This window comes from Bos grunniens, chromosome 10, assembly GCF_055505025.1.
Source record: "Bos grunniens cultivar Pamir isolate PY7600 chromosome 10, Bosgru_T2T1.0, whole genome shotgun sequence".
Lineage (NCBI taxonomy): Eukaryota > Metazoa > Chordata > Mammalia > Artiodactyla > Bovidae > Bos > Bos grunniens.
This window is the reverse complement of record NC_141174.1, coordinates 97138234-97158763: the sequence shown is the minus strand read 5'-3', so window position 1 is coordinate 97158763 and position 20530 is coordinate 97138234. Positions and strand designations below refer to the sequence as shown.

The window sequence follows — 20530 nt, the reverse complement described above, 5'->3', positions numbered from 1 at the left end:
AAGCAAGCTGCTTTTAAATTTGAAAATAGAAACATACAATCTTTTTAAAAATAGAGTTCTTGTTGCTTATCTAATTATTAAAAAAAAAAATTTGGCTATGCCACAAGGCAAGTGGGATCTTAGTTTCCTAACCAGGGATCAAACCTCTAGAATCTTCCTCAATCTGCCCCTGCAATGGAAGCATGGTGTCCCAACCACTAGACTGCCAAGGAAGTCCCTAGGAACATATAATCTTAAGGATCTAGAGAACTTTAAGGATATCTAACCTAAAAATTCTATATTCTACAGATGAAGAAACAGCTCCAGAATGACTAACAATTATCTGAATTTCTTTGATAGGAGAAAATACAAATTTACTACGTAGTTTTCTCCTGTTACTGGTTCCTTTACAACAATCTTTACCTAAGTTCAGTGTCAGAATTTCAACTGGTGAAACGTGACCCGCTCTCCCATCAGACCTAACTGTGGGAGAGACCCAGGCTGAAGGAAGGAATCTGAGCAGCCCCTCAGAAGGTGAGCCTCACCTGAAGCTGGCCTTTTCTAATGTGCGCCGTTATTTGTGAGGCAAAGAGGGGCTCTGTTTGCAGAAAATCTGCAGCCAGGGACACAATAGGTAGACCAGAGTCAGATGAGATTCTGGCTCTGCAATGACAAGCTATTCAATTTTTGACAAATTACTAAACTGCTCTGAGTCAAAACTCTCTCATCTCAAAAAAGGGGACATAACACCACCTATTTCATAAAGTTGTGCTGAGTAACAGATCTGGCATATAGGCACTAGTTAATGGTAAACAGCAGTGCCTATTGTTAAGATCATGATAGATTGATTTTCAAGGACTCTAATTTTATTCTTCTAATATCTACTTATAATTACTATTATTATATTAGCTTTCTCTTAAGAAACAGTGTCTGCCTCTCTCTTGGTCTATATCCTGGGGTTCTTACATAATCTTATTTTCCTACTTTAGGACCTTCCCCACTCTGCCCAAGCAAACGCTTCATCGTTCCAAAACATACTCCCTTTAGATACACGATTGTCTCCTAGATTAGTTAAAATCCATAGTACTTATTTAAGAATCCGATCAGTGCAACTAAATTATAGCACTGTGAATTTAGGCACAAATGCTGTATTTGAAATATCAAGTTTAACTGGCTTTTTAAACATAACTGACATAGAATAGCAGGTTACTTGTACAAGGGCAGCTCCAGCCCATGAAATCCTGGCATTTCCCCAAAAATGCCACGACCACTTTTAATTCCATAGAAGAAATGCCAGAATTTCTTTCCAGTGCAGGCTGAGGGAATGGGACCTGATCTGGTCTGAGCCACTGCTGTTACAACCTGTTGGAGCCTGCAGGTTGAACTGCTGTTCTTCTTCCAGGACTGGAGGAGAGAGACCCAGGCCCTTGAGGATTAGAGACTGCTAGAATGCCCACTGCCCATGATCCTGTATTGTCTCTGGGAATCTAGGAAGGGGAGGGCACGGTTGTTCAGCTTTTGCTCCACCTCAGCTGGTGAATTCATTTAGTGAAGTCCTGTTCATCTAGGGGGAAAGTATCTGCTTTTGTTTTACCTCTGGAATTAGGAACTTAGCCTTTAGTCAAAATAAGGTAGTTTTTAGTAAGAATCAGCCTATGTTATAAGAGCTGTTAATTTTGGGGAAACTGCTTGTAGAGAGTGGTGCTAGTCTCCAACACAGTAAACCCCAGAGCTCTAGGAAAGATAACTTCTGTCCGCTCCTTACAGCTGATTGGCGTTCTTTGTCAGGTTAGGTTGGGAAGAAGGGTGGCTACTGCTGGTCTTCAAGATTCCTTTTCCTGGAGAGGTTTGATTCTCATTTGGGGGCTGGATTAATCTGTCTTCAGTTACTGCTCTGATCAACCACTTGATGACATCCCTGCAATGGAGAAAAAGATAAGAAAGAAAAAGTTTAAATTTCTGTCTTACTGTTAGGGTGCTCAGAACTGCAACTTTAACATGGTCTCCTAGACACCTAGATTTCCCTAAAGGCAACAGAGAGGAGCCCTTAGGCTATTTTCAATATTTTACAAGTCTAATGGAAACCCTGCATTTAATTGCAGGAAGGTTACAAAAGATAAGTAAAATGTCAACATTTTTCTTTAAGTTAGAATTATTGAAAGGTACCTCCAAGGTTAAAGAGTACTATCTGTGGCTTCCTGACCAGGAACATGCCTTGACAAAGCAGAAAGTTGGATTAGACAATCTTGTTGGCTTTCTATTATTAGGCTAATAAACAAAGTGTCAGACTTTATTTTTTTGGGCTCCAAAATCACTGCAGATGGTGACTGCAGCCATGAAATTAAAAAATGCTTACTCCTTGGAAGGAAAGTTATGACCAACCTAGATACCATATTCAAAAGCAGAGACATTACTTTGCCAACAAAGGTCTGCTAGTCAAGGCTATGGTTTTTCCAGTGGTCATGTATGGATGTGAGAGTTGGACTGTGAAGAAAGCTGAGTGCCGAAGAATTGATGCTTTTAAACTGTGGTGTTGGAGAAGACTCTTGAGAGTCCCTTGGACTACAAGGAGATCCAACCAGTCCATTCTAAAGGAGATCAGTCCTGGGTGTTCATTGAAAGGAATGATGCTAAAGCTGAAACTCCAGTATTTTGGCCACCTCATGCGAAGAGTTGACTCATTGGAAAAGACTCTGATGCTGGGAGGGATTGGAGGCAGGAGGAAAAGGGGATGACAGAGGATGAGATGGCTGGATGGCATCACCGACTCAATGGACGTGAGTTTGAGTGAACTCCGGGAGTTGGTGATGGACAGGGAGGCCTGGCGTGCTGTGATTCATGGGGTCGCAAAGAGTCAGACACGACTGAGGGACTGAACTGAACTGAACCAAAGTTTAGAGTATGTTCAGTGCAGTCATACTTTATATAGGGTGTAGGCGCTCAGCATTTGTGAGATAAAAGCTTCTCATATAGGCCACATCTAATTTTGTTGCCTTCTAAAATCTCACTAATAGTAAATAATGTTTTAAAAATCCACAAAGAAGGGAAAAAAAGGAAGGCAGATAATAACAGTAAAAATCTGGAAGCTGGAAGGAAAATGAGTATTTCACAAAACAGAATATTATATAGTAGTGGAAATGAATAAGCTACAGTGGATAGGTAACAATATGGACAAATTTTAGTATACTATAATATTAAGTGAAATAAAAGTACCAATTGATTACATACAGCATGATACTCTTATAAACAGCTAAAAGAACTAGAATAAAAATATATACTTCATAGGAACACATATAGATGCAATAAACTACATTAAAAAAAAATAATGAACAGTTGGGATGCCAATTACTTTGGATGCAAAAAGGTGTAAAAGTGAGTGATAGAGGATGGATGTGTGGTTAGCTGTAGGTAACTGTCAAGGTCCTAGCCTTTGATTGAAGGGGTGAGGTAAGAGATGCTGATTACAAAATTCAGAGTAACCAATTAGCTAAGTAAATCAGGCAAGTGTCATATTTAGATGATGTTTAATCTAACTCTATGCCTTTGGCAAAGGGATACATTTGAACTGACTTGGCAGAATTGAGGAAGCTGAGTCCTAAGCCACTAGCAGAGAAGAGTAATTCTATTTAATCCTATTTAAAAGGCAGTACAAGGTTTCCATGAAGTTAGGATAAAAGAGGGTAAATTTAAAAATAAATGGTTTATAATCTGTTTAAGAAACTTTTAGACCCCTAGATCTTCTTTTCCAACCCTGAAGACTACAGGTTAACTCTGTGGAGAGATAAACAGGGTCTCTAGGATAACAGGACTAGGATATCAGGCACAGCTGGGAAACAAAGGCATCAAAGCAGAAACAGGGGCGGTAAGTGGACCTGCGCGTGCTCAGTGCAGAGATCCTCGCCATCTTCCCACACCTGTCTTTCAGAAGTGACAAGTCCTCACCTGTACTCAGAGCTTCCATCAGCTGTGAACACATCAGCTTTTTGCCTTTAAACAAGAATAGAGCACCAGATTTTTCCAAACATCTATGGACATATTCTAACAGAAGAGATTAAGGCAAAAAAACCCAAACCAACCCGTCTCTCTCCTCAAAAGAGCAACTTGGAGAAAACAGACATTATATAGAAGAGTAACAAAAACAAAAGCTATCATTAGTAACATCAAAGATATGAAAAGACACAGATCCATGAAAGAAAAAGACAAGAACAGATTCCTATTTACTAAGTTTAAAAAGGAACATTTAAAGAAAAAGTAAAAGAGCTCTTGGAAATTAAAAATATGGTAACAGCAATGAAAACTCTATTTTCCAGAAATGAAGGATATGAAATGGCCCACTGAATGTCCAGCATAACAGATGAATATAGACCTAAAACAAGTATATTGGGAAAAAAGAAGAGTCTGCAAACATCCAGAGAAAAAAATCAAAGCACATACAAAGAATTAGTAATCAGAGTAGCCTATGGCTTCTTCACAGCAAGAAGCTAGAAGACAGTGGGAAATTTGGAAAATTTCCTTTAATACTCTGTAGAAAAGTTATTTGTAACCTAAATATCTATACTCACATGAATCAATGTGTGGAAGATAAAGATATTTTCAGACATACAAAAACTCAAATTTTACTTCCCACATACCTTTCTAAGAAGCTACTGGAGACTGATCCATCAAAACAAGGGAGTAAACCAAGAAAGAAAAGATATGAAACACATCCAACACTGGGAACAGGTGAAGGGAATTTCACATTTATGATAGAGACTTGGCAAAGAGGACAGCCAATCCAGGTTAAAGGAGGTCAAAGTACTCTACCACAGACCTTAAAGAAGAACCTCATAAGTGTGAACAAACATCTTGACAGGATATTTAAATCAAACGGCAGAGAATCTGTGGTTGACTTCTGATATACAAAAGAATAGGAGTAAACTAAAAATGAGGCAATTATTAACTCTGAGGAAAACAAAAAGTTATGAGTGGAAAGAAAAGTAATCAAGTTTAGTACTGGGCTCAACTCTGACTAGCACACAGTTATAGTGATCAGAACATCAAATACTGATCTAAACAAAATTCTGATTCAGCTATATTATGGTGTGGGGGCTGGGAAGTGTGTGTGTGTGTGTGTGTGTGTGTGTGTGTGTGAAGAGGGAGAGAGTAAAAAGAGCTAACGCCTCATTTTCAGGTGAGGAGTCAATAGTCAATAATAGTCAATTACAGCTAACAGTGGACAAGCAAGGAGATCCAACCAGTCCATCCTAAAGGAGATCAGTCCTGAGGGTTCATTGGAAGGACTGATGCTGAAGCTGAAACTCCAATACTTTGGCCACCTGATGTGAAGAGCTGACTCATTTGAAAAGACTCTGATGCTGGGAGGGATTGGAGGCAAGAGAAGGCGACAACAGAGGATGAGATGGTTGGATGGCATCACCAACTCAATGGACACGAGTTTGAGTAAAGTCCGGGAGTTGGTGATGGACAGGGAGGCCTGGTGTGCTGCAGTCCATGGTGTTGCAAAGAGTTGGACACGACTGAGCGACTGTACTGAACTGAACAATAAAACATCAGCAACACAGGCAAGTTACTCAGCCATGAAGAAGTTAAATCCAAGGAATCTCTTAAATGAAAGAGTTGAAAGCAGTTACCCCTGTGGGAAAAGAAAATGTGGGTGAGGTTATCTGGCGACAACTATATTTCCTAAATTGTGTAGAACTAGATTACTCTTTGTATGCACAGTTAAAAAGAAAAGAAAATCCCTTAAGGGGCCACATGGAGACTGACTTAACCACCACTCTCTTTTAAAAGTTTTTCAATTTTACACCCAGTTACGCTATCCTGTGCTCTTGTAGTTTCTCTACTTACTGATTTTCTACCCCTATAATTTAACATTTAAACTTTACATAAAATGCTACATCCATGGAAATGGATGGAAGCAGGCAAACCTAGGGAGAAAAAGCCGTTGTCATTGTTATTGCTCAGTCGCCCAGTTGTGTGACTCTTTGAGACCCCATGGACTGCAGCACACCAGGCCTCCCTAGCCCTCATCATCTTCCAAAGTTTGCCGAAGTTCATGTCCACTGAATCGGTGATGCCATCCAGCCATCTCATCCTTTGACGCCCTCTTTTCCTTCTGCCCTCAATTTTCCCAGCTGGCTGATACTCAAAAACATAATAAAATGTCCTTCTTTTTTAATTAAAGGAATTATAAGTCAATATCCCATATTGGCCTGTGAAAACTATTCTTAACAAATATGCAAGAACATACGAGAATGTATATGACTGACAAAAATCTCAGTGATGAAGAGAACGGTTTCCAAAAGAAGCAAAAGAAGGGGGTAGTTCAAGGATGAAAATTCTAGTCTGAGATCCCTACCCTAGAAACCACATTTCCCCCTACTTTTATAAGGATATGGTAGTTTCCCACTCTGAAGCTTCCAGAAGCTTTAGCCCTGATTTTACAGAAAAAACATGTGTTGCTACCTTATTGTACCTTGTTCCATGTAACCTATTATCATAAAAGATTTCTCAAAACAGTTCAGTTCAGTTCAGTTGCTCAGTCGTGTCCGACCCTTTGCAACTCCATGAATCGCAGCACACCAGGCCTCCCTGTCCATCACCAACTCCAGGAGTTCACTCAAACTCATGTCCATTGAGTCAGTGATGCCATCCAGCCATCTCATCTTTGGTCGTCCCCTTCTCCTCCTACCCCCAATCTCTCCCAGCATCAGGTTCTTTTCCAATGAGTCAACTCTTCGTATGAGGTGGCCAAAGTATTGGAGTTTCAGCTTTAGCATCAGTCCTTCCAAAGAACACCCAGGACTGATCTCCTTTAGAATGGACTGGTTGGATCTCCTTGCAGTCCAAGGGACTCTCAAGAGTATTCTCCAACACCACAGTTTAACAGCATCAATTCTTCAGCACTCAGCTTTCTTCACAGTCCAACTCTCACATCCATACATGACCACTGGAAACCTAAAAAAGATGTCCTTTTCATTATAGGGGACTGGGATGCAAAAGTAGAAAGTCAAGAAACACCTGGGGTAACAGGCAAATTTGGCCTTGGAATACAGAATGAAGCAGGGCAAAGGCTAATAGAGTTTTGCCAAGAGAACGCACTGGTCATGGCAAACACCCTCTTCCAATAACACAAGAAAAGACTCTACACATGGACATCACCAGATGGTCAACACCGAAATCAGACTGATTATATTCTTTGCACCCAAAGGTGGAGAAACTCTATACAGTCAGCAAAAACAAGACTGGGAGCTGACTGTGGCTCAGATCATGAACTCCTTATTGCCATATTCAGACTTAAATTGAAGAAACAGGGAAAACCACTAGACCATTCAGCTATGACCAAAATAAAATTCCTTATGATTACACAGTGGAAGTGTGAAATAGATTTAAGGGACTAGATCTGATAGATACAGTACCTGATGAACTATGGATGGAGGTTCGTGACATTGTACAAGAGATAGGGATCAAGACCATCCGCATGGAAAAGAAATGCAAAAAAGCAAAATGGCTGTCTGAGGAGGCCTTACAAGTAGTTGTGAAAAGAAAAGAAGTGAGAAGCAAAGGAGAAAAGGAAAGATGTAAGCATCTGAATGCAGAGTTCCAAAGAATAGCAAGGAAAGATACGAAAGCCTTCCTCAGTGATCAATGCAAAGAAATAGAGGAAAACAACAGAATGGGAAAGACTAGAGATCTCTTCAAGAAAATCAGAGATACCAAAGGAACATTTCATGCAAAGATGGGCTCAATAAAGGACAGAAATGGTATAGACCTAACAGAAGCAGAAGGTATTAAGAAGAGGTGGCAAGAATACACAGAAGAATTGTACAAAAAAGATCTTCACAACCCAGATAATCACGATGGTGTGATCACTCACCTAGAGCCAGACATCCTGAAATGTGAAGTCAAGTGGGACTTAGAAAGCATCACTATGAACAAAGCTAGTGGTGGTGATGGAATTCCAGTTGAGCTATTGCAAATCCTAAAAGATGATGATGTGAAAGTGCTGCACTCAATATGCCAGCAAATTTGGAAAACTCAGCAGTGGCCACAGGACTGGAAAAGGTCAGTTTTCATTCCAGTCCCAAAGAAAGGCAATGCCAAAGAATGCTCAGACCACTGCACAATTGCACTCATCTCACATGCTAGTAAAGTAATGCTCAAAATTCTCCAAGCCAGGCTTCAGCAATATGTGAACCGTGAACTTCCAGATGTTCAAGCTGGTTTTAGAAAAGGCAGAGGAACCAGAGATCAAACTGCCAACATCCTCTGGATCATTGAAAAAGCAAAAGAGTTCCAGAAAAAATCTATTTCTGCTTTATTGACTATGCCAAAGCCTTTGACTGTGTGGATCACAATAAACTGTGGAAAACTCTGAAAGAGATGGGATCCAGACCACCTGACCTGCCTCTTGAGAAACCTATATGCAGGTCAGGAAGCAACAGTTAGAACTGGACATGGAACAACAGACTGGTTCCAAATAGGAAAAGGAGTACGTCAAGGCTGTATATTGTCACCCTGCTTATTTAACTTCTATGCAGAGTACATCATGAGAAACGCTGGACTGGAAGAAGCACAAGCTGGAATCAAGATTGCCGGGAGAAATATCAATAACTTCAGATATGCAGATGACACCACCCTTATGGCAGAAAGTGAAGAGGAACTAAAAAGCCTCCTGATGAAAGTGAAAGTGGAGAGTGAAAAAGTTGGCTTAAAGCTCAACATTCAGAAAACTAAGATCATGGCATCTGGTCCCATCACTTCATGGGAAATAGATGGGGAAACAGTGGAAACAGTGGCAGATTTTATTTTTAAAAACATGTGTTTGCTTCCTTATTGTGTCTTGTTCCATGTAACCTATTATCATAAAAGAGTTCTCAGAAAGTAGTAGTGACAAATGAGGTTTATCCTGGGTTACTCACAGGGGTGGAAATAAATTTAGGCTTATAGCAGCTGTGAAGTTTTACACAAGTTCATGTTTTCCACTGTATCTCCTGAGGCTGTCTGAACAATACTGAAATAGATTAAAGGAAGTCTGATGGTCTCAGGAGGAAAAACCACACAAGTTTTGGCACCTGACACAGAGTTGGTATTGAGGCTTTTTTTTCTAGGACTGTCTATATATCTGCCTGCAATGCAGCAGACCTGGGTTTGATCCCAGGGCCAGGAAGATCCCCTGGAGAAGGGAATGGCAACCCACTCTAGTATTCTACCTGCAGAATCCCATGGACAGAGGAGCCTGGTGGGTTAGAGTCCATGGGGTTGCAAAGAGTCAGACATGACTGAGCGGCTAACACTTTCACTTTTATAGTAATAATAACTATCCCTGTTACATTATCTAGTTACTAGACAATCTCATCCACCTGTTGTGTTCTCCGGACTTGATGACTCTTGTCATCCCAGGCTTCAGATGGCTGATTACCTGACATTGTGGGGTTGCTTGTCACAGGACAGCACAGTGCTTGCGATGGCTTGCTGCAGGTGCTGTCGCTGCTTCCTTAGGATCTGCTGGAAATCGTCTTCCAGGGTCTGTACTACATAACGCAGAAAGAAGACTCGCCCGGGCAGGTTTTGTCCCTTGGGGAGAAAAAAATGAGTAAATAAGTATTTGCTCTCAGTCTCCTGGACACTGAGCACTGGGCTCTCGTAAATACCAAGTCAAGGGAAGATGCATGAGTCAACAAGTGTGTCTGTATCTAAAAGAGAGGCCTGTGGGAGAGAGCAAGCAACCTAGGTCATTACAAAAGAGGGCAAACAAGGCAATCCTAGAGCTTGAAAAGTCAGTCTCTTTCTCTCACTGAACCTCAGTGATGAACCCCACTCTCAGGATAGGCCCTAAGCTGTGTATATCTGAACAGAGAGACAGAAAAATGACTGCTAAGCTGCTAGGTCAAACCACCATGATCTTCATTCCACTGCCAAACTTCTAGTAACATGAGCTGATGTACAGTCTGTTGTTTAAGCAACTCTGAGCTGGGTTTTTTGTTACAGGTGAAATGATCCTAATTGCTGAAGCCCAGCTAATGCAGGTAAAGAGCATGGGCTTTGGTGATGCAGAGACCTGATTTATTTGTTTGAAACTCAGCCCCATTCCTTATTTAACTTACTGCTCCGAGTCTCAGTCTCCTCATAATTCACATGGTGATCACCCGAACCTTACCAAAGCCAGGCAGGCATGTGTTGGTTTCCTTTTACTGATAAAGAGAGCCTTAATTCTGGCCTTGTTCTATTTGTTTTCTAAATGCCTTATAGTTTTTTGGTCCCTCATTTCCTACATTATTGTCTTTTGCCTTTAGTTGATTTTTTTTTTGTAATGAAATGCTTACATTCTTTTCTAATTTCCTTTTCTGTACATTCTATAGCTAGTGTCCTTGTGGTTACCATGGGGATTACATTTAACATTCTAAAATTATCATACTTTGAATTTATACCAGGTTCACTTCAATAACACACAAAAGCTCAGCTCTTTATTGTGACCAAAAATAAACTAATAATTCTTTAAAAAATTTTTGATTTATTTAGTTTTGGCTACTCTGGGTCTTCACTGTTGAGCTCAGGGTTTCTCCAGTTGCTGCAAGTGGGGGCTACTCTCTAGTTTCGATGTGTGGGTGACGACTTCTCTTGTTGCAGAGCATGCTCTCCAGGACGCGTGGGCTTCAGTAGTTATGGCTTGCAGGCTCTAGAGCATGGGCTCAGTAGTTGTGACACAAGGGCTTAGTTGCCCCATGGCATGTGGGATCTTCCCAGCCCAGGGATGGAACCTGTGTCCCCTTCATTGGCTGGCAGATTCTTAACCACTGGACCACCAGGGAGGTTCAATAATTCTTTTCAGTTCTTTTCAATCTTTCAAATTATGTAGAAAATACAATGTGGAGTTACAAAGTTAAATAACACTAGCTTTTAGATTAATAATTTAAAAAAGTGTTAGTCACTTAATACATTATAGATAGCCAATGTAGAGTTACAAATCACTGTCATAATAGTTTTTATAATTGCCCATGTATTTATCTTTATTAACGTCTATTTCTTCATATGTCTTCAAGTTACTGTTTAGTGTTTCATTTTACCCTGCAGGACTTCCTTCAGCATTTCCTGCTGAGTAGGACTAGTGGGAATGATCCCTCAGCTTTTGTTTATCTGGGAGTTTCTTTACCTCTCCCTCATTTTTGAGGGACAGTTTTGTTGGATACAGGAATCTTGGTTGAGTTTTCTTCTTTAGCACTTCAAATATATCATCCCACTACCTTCTGGCCTCATTTCTGATGAGAAATCTTATTGAGGATCTTGTATCGATGTGTCACTTCTCTCCTGCTGCTCATTCTCATTTCTTGAAGGCAAGTTTTGCCAGATATGGTATTCTTGGTTGACAGCTTTTTTCTTTTAGAACTTTGAATACATCATCCCATTACCTTCTGACCTACATGGCTTCACTGAGAATTTGCTGAGAGACTTATACAGACTCACTTATATGTGATAATTCACTTTTTCCTTGCTGCTTTTAAGTCTGACTTTGGACAGTTGATTATAACGTTTCTTGCTTTGAGTCTCCTTGGTTTATCCTCACTGGTGTTAACCTTCTTGAGTCTGTGTGTCTATTTCTCTCCTCAGAGTTGGGAGGTTCTTTGGTCATTGGGCTCTCTGCCCCCGTCTATTCCTTCTCTGGAACTCCCATAATGTACGTGTGGTCCGTACATGTAATGATGCACCATAGTCCCACAGGTGCTCACCAATTTTCTTCAGTTTTCTTTTTGATCCTCTGTCTCAATGATTTCAAAGACCTTTCTTCATGTTCACTGATATGTTTTCCTCCTGCCTGATCAAGACTGTTGTTGAACTCCTCTAGAGAAATTTTCAATTCTGTTATTATACTTTTCAGCTCCAGAATATATTTATTATCTACAGTTTAAAAATTTAATATTCTCATTTTGTCCATGCATCATTTTCCTCCTTCATTTTGTTTGTGTTCTCTTTTAGCTCCTTGAGCATCTTTAAGATGGTTTTAAAAAATTCTTTCTCAGGAAGTTGAGAGATTTGTATTTCTTTAGGGTCACTTTCTGGAACTTTATTTCATTTTTTTGATTGGTCCACACTTCCCTGTTTCTTTGTGTGCCTTGTAATCTTCTTTTGAGATTTAAACATTTGAAAAAAACAACCAACTTTCCCAGTCTTTATGCACTGAGTTCATGCAGGGCAAGGCCCTTAACAATCAGTCTGGCTAAAGGTTCTCAGTGCTCTCAGAACTTTTCTGGAGATGTTTTCTCTGAGCTTGTGTGTATGCTTTTATCTGTCTTAACTCCCCAAGCAGCTTGCCCTTGTTTCTTCTCAAGAGCTGACAGTCTCTTACTCCCCCAGTACCTGTTTATGGAAATGCATACTCTCTGAAGCTCTAAAATGCTGCAGTGCTCATCTTTTTTTTCAGCCAGAAAACTAAGCCAGGGTTTTCAATAGTGTTCTAAGTCAGGTGAGACAAAAACTATCCCCATAACAAGCCAGAACACTGGACTTGATGTTCTCTCCTTTGTTTCCATCCCAAGGGGGAAGCCAGGGTGTGGGAGATTTCCTCCCAGTAGCGTTGTGCTAGGCTGGGTACAGGGAAGGGCATGGACACACAAAAATACCAAAAACGTTCCTACTCCTTTTAATGGAGTCCCTTCTTGGTTATGCTTTGGCCTGGGTACTGCAACTTCTCAACTGGTTTCTAGAGTTTTCACAAAGGTATTCTGGTCCATATATTGTTGTTAAGTTGGTGTCTCCATTGGGGAACAAGGGCCTGGAGCGTCCTCGTCTACCATCTTGGTGGTTATTTCCCAGATCATCCTTTTCTTAAAGCCCTGTGTTTTTTTTGCACCAATCTGGAGTGACTTTAGGTCTACTATTTGTGGTAATCTCAGGACTTCTCTTTCTTATACTTCTGGATTAGATCCAGTGTCTTTTGGATCCTATGCCTCTTTCTCTTTTGATTTCTCCCCTATTCTTTGTATTCATATCTTCAAGTAACCTATGAAATGGGGTATATTTTTTTGAAAATATTTTTTCAAGCTTGTACATGTCTGGAAATGTCTTTATTCTAGCCTCACACTTGATCAATATCTTGGTTGACTACAGAATTCTAAATTGACAATAATTTGTTCCATCCATGTTCTTTTGGGTAAGTAGACAGAAAGCTGGCAATTAAGCTCAGGGATCTCTAAAGGTCAGGATGTAGACTTTTCTCTGGAGCACCAACTCTACACTGAAAGAAAGTGAAAGCGAAGTCGCTCAGTCGTGTCCGACTCTTTGCGATACCAGCCTACCAGGCTCTGGTAGGACTGCAGCCTACCAGGCTCCTTCATCCATGGGATTCTCCAGGCAAGAGTACTGGAGTGGGTTGCCATTTCCTTCTCCAGGGGATCTTCCCGACCCAGGGATCAAACCCAGGTCTCCCACACTGCAGGCAGACGTTTTACCCTCTGAGCCACCAGCAAAGCCCATAGAAGAAGTCCAAAAATTCTCTGTTCTAAAGGGCAGATTTCCTTCCTTTTTGGCAAGCCTGTGTTCTAGCCTGTAGCTTTTGCTGCCTAGCTTCATCAGTCATCACTTTTACATTTCCTTTAGCTTTTCCAGTCTTCATTCAAATCTGTTATCTTTCCCCTTATTTTCAGTGCCATAGGTTCATAACTTCTATTCATTTACTGTTATTTTAAGTGAAATCTTAAGAAGGGGAGGGATAAATGAGTATATTCAATCTTGAATTGGAAGACAGCACATACCGTCTCAATAAAAATATTTTGGTCTGGATCTGTGGAGTAAAAGCTAAAAGAAGTCTTGCTAAATGGCAAAGACTGTACTACCAGATTTACTGTCACTTTTGTTTCTAGTTAAAACTTCCTCTGCAAAAGACTTCTGCATGCAAACTGTTGTTACCTCTTCCTCCATGACATAAGCGAGAAGCTTCCAGTCCCACTCCACTGTCTTGGCATTAGCTGGATGTAGCCTGAAAGTCAAGTGATAGCAGTTAGAATTCTGGAGATTTCAGTGGAAGGAAGGATGGGATCTGGAAGACAATAGAAACAATAGAAGACGACAGAAGCAAGAAGCCTCTTCTTATCCTCAGTGTTCTTGCCCACCCTCTTTCCCACCCATGTCTCTGAGGGAAGTGGAACTTCATTTTCTTTTGCTGGCTACCTAATATCTACTTCTCTTTTGGGAGGCATTAGCACTCCAAATTTGCCTTGAAGAAATCAACTATTACTCTTAGCCCAGTGGCTTTCACCCATTAGGACCCTGGGATGAAGCTTATGAAGCATGTTGAGCTAATCATGATATTCTGTCCCACAGTTCACATGACTGGCTCAAAGACAGACTCATGTCTTATATCATGCCAATTAAAATTTGTAAGACTCAATTTCAGAACTCTCGCGTGATTATAAAGGAAATGGACACTCTCTTGTATTAAGAGTGTCTGAGAAAGCCACCATATGAAGCCTAGAAGCAAAAGCAAAGTACAGCTGAAAAATGGATATTGGTAACCATTTCGGAGCTGAACTAAGTCACATCTTACTCCTAGGTTTCTAGGTTTTTAGTAACATGGGTCATTAAGTTCTCTTTTATCATTTGTTAAAGCCAGTTTGGATTGAGTTTCCTGTCACTTGCAATCCAAATAATATTAATATACTGTCACCCTCTCTAATGTTTAGTTGAATAAATCTTAGGCAAGAGAAAATTGTGCCCTGAGTCCAGGTTCCCTAAAAGATTTGCCAAAAGCCAAGGTTCATACTGTTGAATTTTCATGAGAAGCATGTAGGCCTCCTTTAGAACATCCAAAGTCTCAGAGCCACTGAGCAGGATTTTCTGGATGATGTGAGCCACAATTTCTCGGGGCGGGTAATGCTGGGGTGACACAAAGTCCATCAAAAACTGCACAGTCCCCAAGGGGAAATTTTCTTCAATGGTGTTCGTTACCATCCTTAATCTTCGATGAGGGATAGGTTCTAATTTTTGACCCTTGTTCTGTAGAGATAAAAAGAAAATAAATTAGGATAGGTTTCTATAGACAAAAATGCAAGAGGTCCTAGAAAAAGTTGAAGACAGCATTTGAAATATTCATAATTAGAAAAACTGAGATTGGAAAGCCTTATCTAAAAAACTTCTAATGATATGGGAAATGCTTATATTAAGTTAAATAAGAATTCAAAGTTCTACATGTAAACATGACTTCATCTACTAAAATATAGCATAGAAAGGAAAGTACAAGAATCAAGAGCTAGCCTAAGTTGCTTCTGAAGTGAGGGTGGTAAGATATTTAGGGGTAGTTATGATACTATATCAGATACTAAAACAAAAAGATGAAGAAAGATGTTTTAAATATGTTTTATTGTTAGAAGAATTTAATTCTGTTGATTTTTTTTTTAGTCAATAGTAAATATTAAGCTGCTTCACCCCTTGCCCCTACCCTCAAACAGTATGTACATAAAGACTGAGAGTGTGTGAAAAAACTTTCCATTATCTAGGTGGTGAAATGATGGATGCTTTTTCCTCTGTATGTACCTTTATATTTTTCACTTTTTCTGTAATAGACAAATAATCAGAAGAAAAACAAATGTCTGATATGGGAATAGTATAATAACAATAATTATAATTTTTTTTAACATCTAATTCATTCTCACTTAATTCTCACAACTCTGAGAAATACATGTTATTATTATTCCTATTTCATACATAAGGAAACAGATTTAGAGAGAAAGTACTTGTCATGCGACAGAAGTTGGTTTCATATGGTGCTATTACTTCAGTGCTACCCTCTACATTCATACTCTCTATAAACAACAAAACCAACAATAATAAATATATTTTTGTTAAAACTCCCAGTTATTAAAAAATTTAAAGTGCCTACAAAAAGGCCAAAAGGAAGGAAATATACCCAACTATTAATATTAATAAATGCTGATTGATAACATCATGTGGGTAATTATTTTTTAATATTATATACTTTAAAATGTTTTATACTAAGCAAGCAAGCATTTCAAAATCTGAGAATAAGCATTAATTTTGAAACACCAGACAAAATTTTGACAGTTTATGTGTAACAGTAAAATAGTGATGGCTAGAATTGCCCTTCTTGGAGAAGGTGATGGCACCCCACTCCAGTACTCTTGCCTGGAAAATCCCATGGACGGAGGAGCCTGGTAGGCTGCAGTCCATGGGGTCGTGAAAAGTCGAACACGACTGAGCGACTTCACTTTGACTTTTCACTTTCATGCACTGGAGAAGGAAATGGCAACCCACTCCAGTGTTCTTGCCTGGAGAATCCCAGGGACGAGGGAGCCTGGTGGGCCACCATCTATGGGGTCGCACAGGGTCAGACACGACTGAAGTGACTTAGCAGCAGCAGCAGCAGCAGCAGCAGCAGCAGAATTGCCCTTCTAGGGAGAGGGCAGTTAGCATTTTGGAGGAAAGAAGTCCAGCTAGCTTTCTTATGTCTCAATCCACCTGAGTGTAACTCCTCTGATCTCACTAATGAGAAACCAACACTGTAAATAGCATGTAACAAGAATTAAGAGCAAGAGAAGAACAAAAATCTTGCTTTGGTGACTATTTTATGTGTGATGCACTTTATGATCTTGAAACTGTATTATTCATTCAGTTCAGTTCAGTCGCTCAGTTGTGTCCGACTCTTTGCGACCCCACGAATCACAGCACGCCAGGCCTCCCTGTCCATCACCAACTCCCAGAGTTCACTCAAACTCATATCTATCGAGTCAGTGATGCCATCCAGCCATCTCATCCTCTGTCGTCCCCTTCTCCTCCTGACCCCAATCCCTCCCAGCATCAGGGTCTTTTCCAATGAGTCGACTCTTTGCATGAGGTGGCCAAAGTACTGGAGTTTCAGCCTCAGCATCAGTCCTTCCAAAGAACACCCAGAACTGATCTTGCCTACAAATGGAGAGCTCTACAAATTTTAGATAAAGTTTATAAATTGTTCTAATGCCCTTATCCTTAAGGGGAACTACTATTCATATAACATTCCTATAAACCCTGAGAGGTTGCTTCATGTGTCTATGTGTTTACCTTTAAGCCAAATAATGACATGATACAGGCGTTATGACCCATTCTAGAGCTAAAGAGAAAAACTCAGAGGAATTAAGGTCCTTAATTAAGGAATGAAGTGGCAGCATAGAGCCTGGCTAAGAAGTTACTGGGCGAATTTACTATATAGCTTAGAAACCGGCTTTTAGGGGCTTCTATATAGAAACCCCTATTAGTTGCAGTGCATGAGCTTCTCTAGTTGCAACACATGGGCTTCTCTCTAGTTGTGGTATGTGGGCTCTACAGCATATGGGCTCAGGAGTTGCAGCACATGGGCTTAGTTGCCCCATGGCATGTGGGATATCAGTTCCCCACCCAGGGATTGAACCAATGTCCCCTGCATTGGAAGGGGACATTGGAGGGTTTTCTATATAGAAACCCCTATATAGGGGATTATATTCAACATCTTGTGAAAACCTATAATGGAGTATAATCTGAAAAAATAATGGAATCACTCTGCTATACACTTGAAACTAACATGATATTGTAAACCAACTATATTTAAATAAAAATATTATTAGAGCCATCTTAGTAGATGTGATTTTTTTTTTTTTTTTTTGCAGTTCCCTAATGACTGACTTAAGACTCAACATTCAAAAAACTAAGATCATGGCATCTGGTTCCATCACTTCAAGGCAGATAGATGGGGAAACAATGGAAACAGTGACAGACTTTATTTTCTGGGGTTCCAAAATCACTGCAGATGGTGACTGCAGCTGTGAAATTAAAAGACACTTTTTCCTTGGAAGAAAAGCTATGACCAACCTAAACAGCATATTAAAAAGCAGAGACATTACTTTGCCCACAAAGGTCCATCTAGTCAAGGCTATGGTTTTTCCGGTAATCGTGGATGGATGTGAGAGTTGGATCACAAAGAAAGCTGAGCACTAAAGAACTGATGCTTTTGAACTGTGGTCTTGGAGAAGATTATTGAAAGTCCCTTGGACTGCAAGGAGATCAAACCAGTCAATTCTAAAGGAAATCAGTCCTGAATATTCATTGGAAGAACTGATGCTGAAGCTGAAACTCCAATGCTTTGGCCACCTGATGCAAAGAGTCGACTCATTGGAAAAGACCCTGATGCTGGGAAAGATTGAAGGCAAAAGGTGAAGGGGGCACCAGAGGATGAGATGGTTAGATAGCATCACCTACTCAATGAACATGAATCAGAATAAACTTTGGGAGATAGTGGAGGACAGAGGAGCCTGGCATGCTGCAGTCAATCGCGTCACAAAGAGTCAGACATGACTTAGCGACTGAACTACAAAAAGTGATGTCTCCAATGCTGGTTTCTAAGTGTGAGGCTGAATTTGAACCTGGACCTGATTCTACATGGGATGGCATCAGTTCTTTAGTGCACATTTCTAACAATGTGAAACTCAACTGGTCCTGTTCTCTCATGTGTGGACCCCCTTGAGCATATACAAGGCCTGTACAAAGGACACTTGATCCCCAAGGAAGGCATGTTAGCTCACCTCTCTTGTGTCTTTATCTGGTATTAGTGTCTGGAAGAAGAGGTGATGCACCGGAGGTCGTAAGAAGTACTTCAGTCTATGTAGGCACGGTCTGTTGTACAACCCGCCTTGCGGTATCTGTGTCTGTATCAGGGCACACCCGGGGTTGACAGGCTCTGACAGTGATCTCTCTTTTCTGGCTGGATTTTCTGTGACAGAGAGCCAAGGAACTTTCTCTAAGGAAGTCTCAAACTCTGGGGACTGTGGGCTGGGAGAGGAGCTTGGAGAGGATGGAGCCGAGACATCCATAGGGGTGTCATGGTTCTGTATGTCATTCTGGGGACAGGCAGGCCTGATTTTTGGTAAATGAGCCAACTGTCCAACTGTGGGTGGCATGTCTACCAATGAGCGTGACATGTCCCCAGGTGAATGAAGGGCATCTCCTGATAAGCATGAGACTTCTCTAGATGAATGCGGTACACTTGCTGGTGACGGCGGCGCATCTCCTGGTGACGGCGGCACATCTCCTGGTGACGGGGACGCATCTCCTGGTGATGGAGGTGCGTTGACAGGTGACTGTGACACATCTGCTGGTGGCTGTGGCATGCTGACCAGAGACGGTGGCATGTCTCTTGGTGACTGTGGTATGCTGACCGGTGACAGTGGCATATCTCCTGATGACTGTGGCATATCTTGTGGTGTCCGTGGCATGTCTTCCAGGGACTGTGGCACATCCTGTAGATGGGACACATCTTCCAGATATGATATCTTCTGAGGTGGAGCTGGTGCATCTTGAGGTGGGCCCAGTGAGTGTTGAGGTGGGCTTAGTGAGCGCTGAGGATGCCATGATGAACCATGAGGTGGACTCGGCATACCCTGCTGGGGGCCTGGCACATTCTGAGGGTAGGGCATGTCTTGAGGGGGACACAGCTCTTCTTGAGGCAGGCGAGACAAAGTTTGTAGCTGGTACTGCATGGTTTGTGATGGGCATGACAAGGCTCGAGGTGGGCATGAGGAGGCTCGAGGTGGACATGGCAAGGCTTGCAGTGGGCATGGCAAGGCTTGCAGTGGGCATGGCAAGGCTTGTGGTGGGTATGGCACATCTTGCTGTGGGCATGGCAAGGGTATCCTTTGATTGCTACTGCTACTATTATTGCTGGTTTGGGGGAGGGAGTGAATATTTGAAGAGGGTTGTAGGCTTGCCAAGAAGCTGAGGTCACCTTTGAATATGGTTGAGCTACAGTTCGGCTCTACTGGGTAAACAGAGTCCCCACTGATAGACATGGGTGGCTGGGGACCTTCGAATGCTGTTTCTTCCAAAAGGTCCAAATCCACAGGATCACTGTTGATAATTCTCCGTGCTGCAGGCCTAGAGCTTCTGTCCACCCACCCTTCCACTATCTCTTTGCTGCAGAGGCTGGCACATGCTTGAAGACTGGCTGGCTCTTTCTGGGAAGGAGCAACAGGTTCTAGAGTCAAGTCAAGAGTGGCAATAGGTCTATTTTCTTCCTCAGATCCTGTCAGGTCAATCACACAGAGTCCACTGCGATCCTTTGCCCTTGGTCTGGTTTCTCTAGTTAAGTCAATGAAGTCCTGTTAAAAAAAAAAAAAATGAAGTCCTGTTGAAGGATTGTGAGAAGATAAGAGGTTAAGTGGGGGAGGGGGTGTCTTAGCTTTTTCTAAGAGGACTTAAAGCTTAGCTTTTAAGGCTAAACCTATTTTACCTTTTCATTTCATTGACAATTTACGTATCTTGTATAACATAAGTATTAGTTTATTTCCTTTGGTCAAAATTTCACTGTTGTCAAAGCTGCCAACTTCCATACCTTCTTAAATTATCCAAAGGCCATAAGCACATAACAGAGGGCACAGAGGGAAATGTTTTATGGTCCACAGTAGACTGGGGAGTAGTAGGGAAGATTTCAGGGGAGTAGTAGGGAAGATTTCAACCTTAAGTCAAAGTGAAAAGCCACCTTTGTTTGGAAAAGCAAATACATAGGATAACCTACAATAGAAGCGAAAGAAGGGAAGCT

The 20530-nt window shown here is 41.1% G+C and overlaps 1 protein-coding gene across 1 annotated transcript in view; it reads right to left on the bottom strand.

Moving 5' to 3' along the window:
* The window catches only part of SIMC1 (SUMO interacting motifs containing 1), an 83696-nt gene that overhangs the window by 26416 nt on the left and 36750 nt on the right, over positions 1–20530 (bottom strand). Inside the window, exons 2-6 of the mRNA XM_086323222.1 lie at positions 18519–20090; positions 14735–14967; positions 13882–13951; positions 9401–9555; positions 1745–1897 (exon numbers count right to left, since the gene is read on the bottom strand). Of these exons, the coding sequence (XP_086179348.1) occupies positions 1745–1897; positions 9401–9555; positions 13882–13951; positions 14735–14967; positions 18519–20090 (2183 nt within the window). The remainder of the gene's footprint in view (positions 1–1744; positions 1898–9400; positions 9556–13881; positions 13952–14734; positions 14968–18518; positions 20091–20530) is intronic.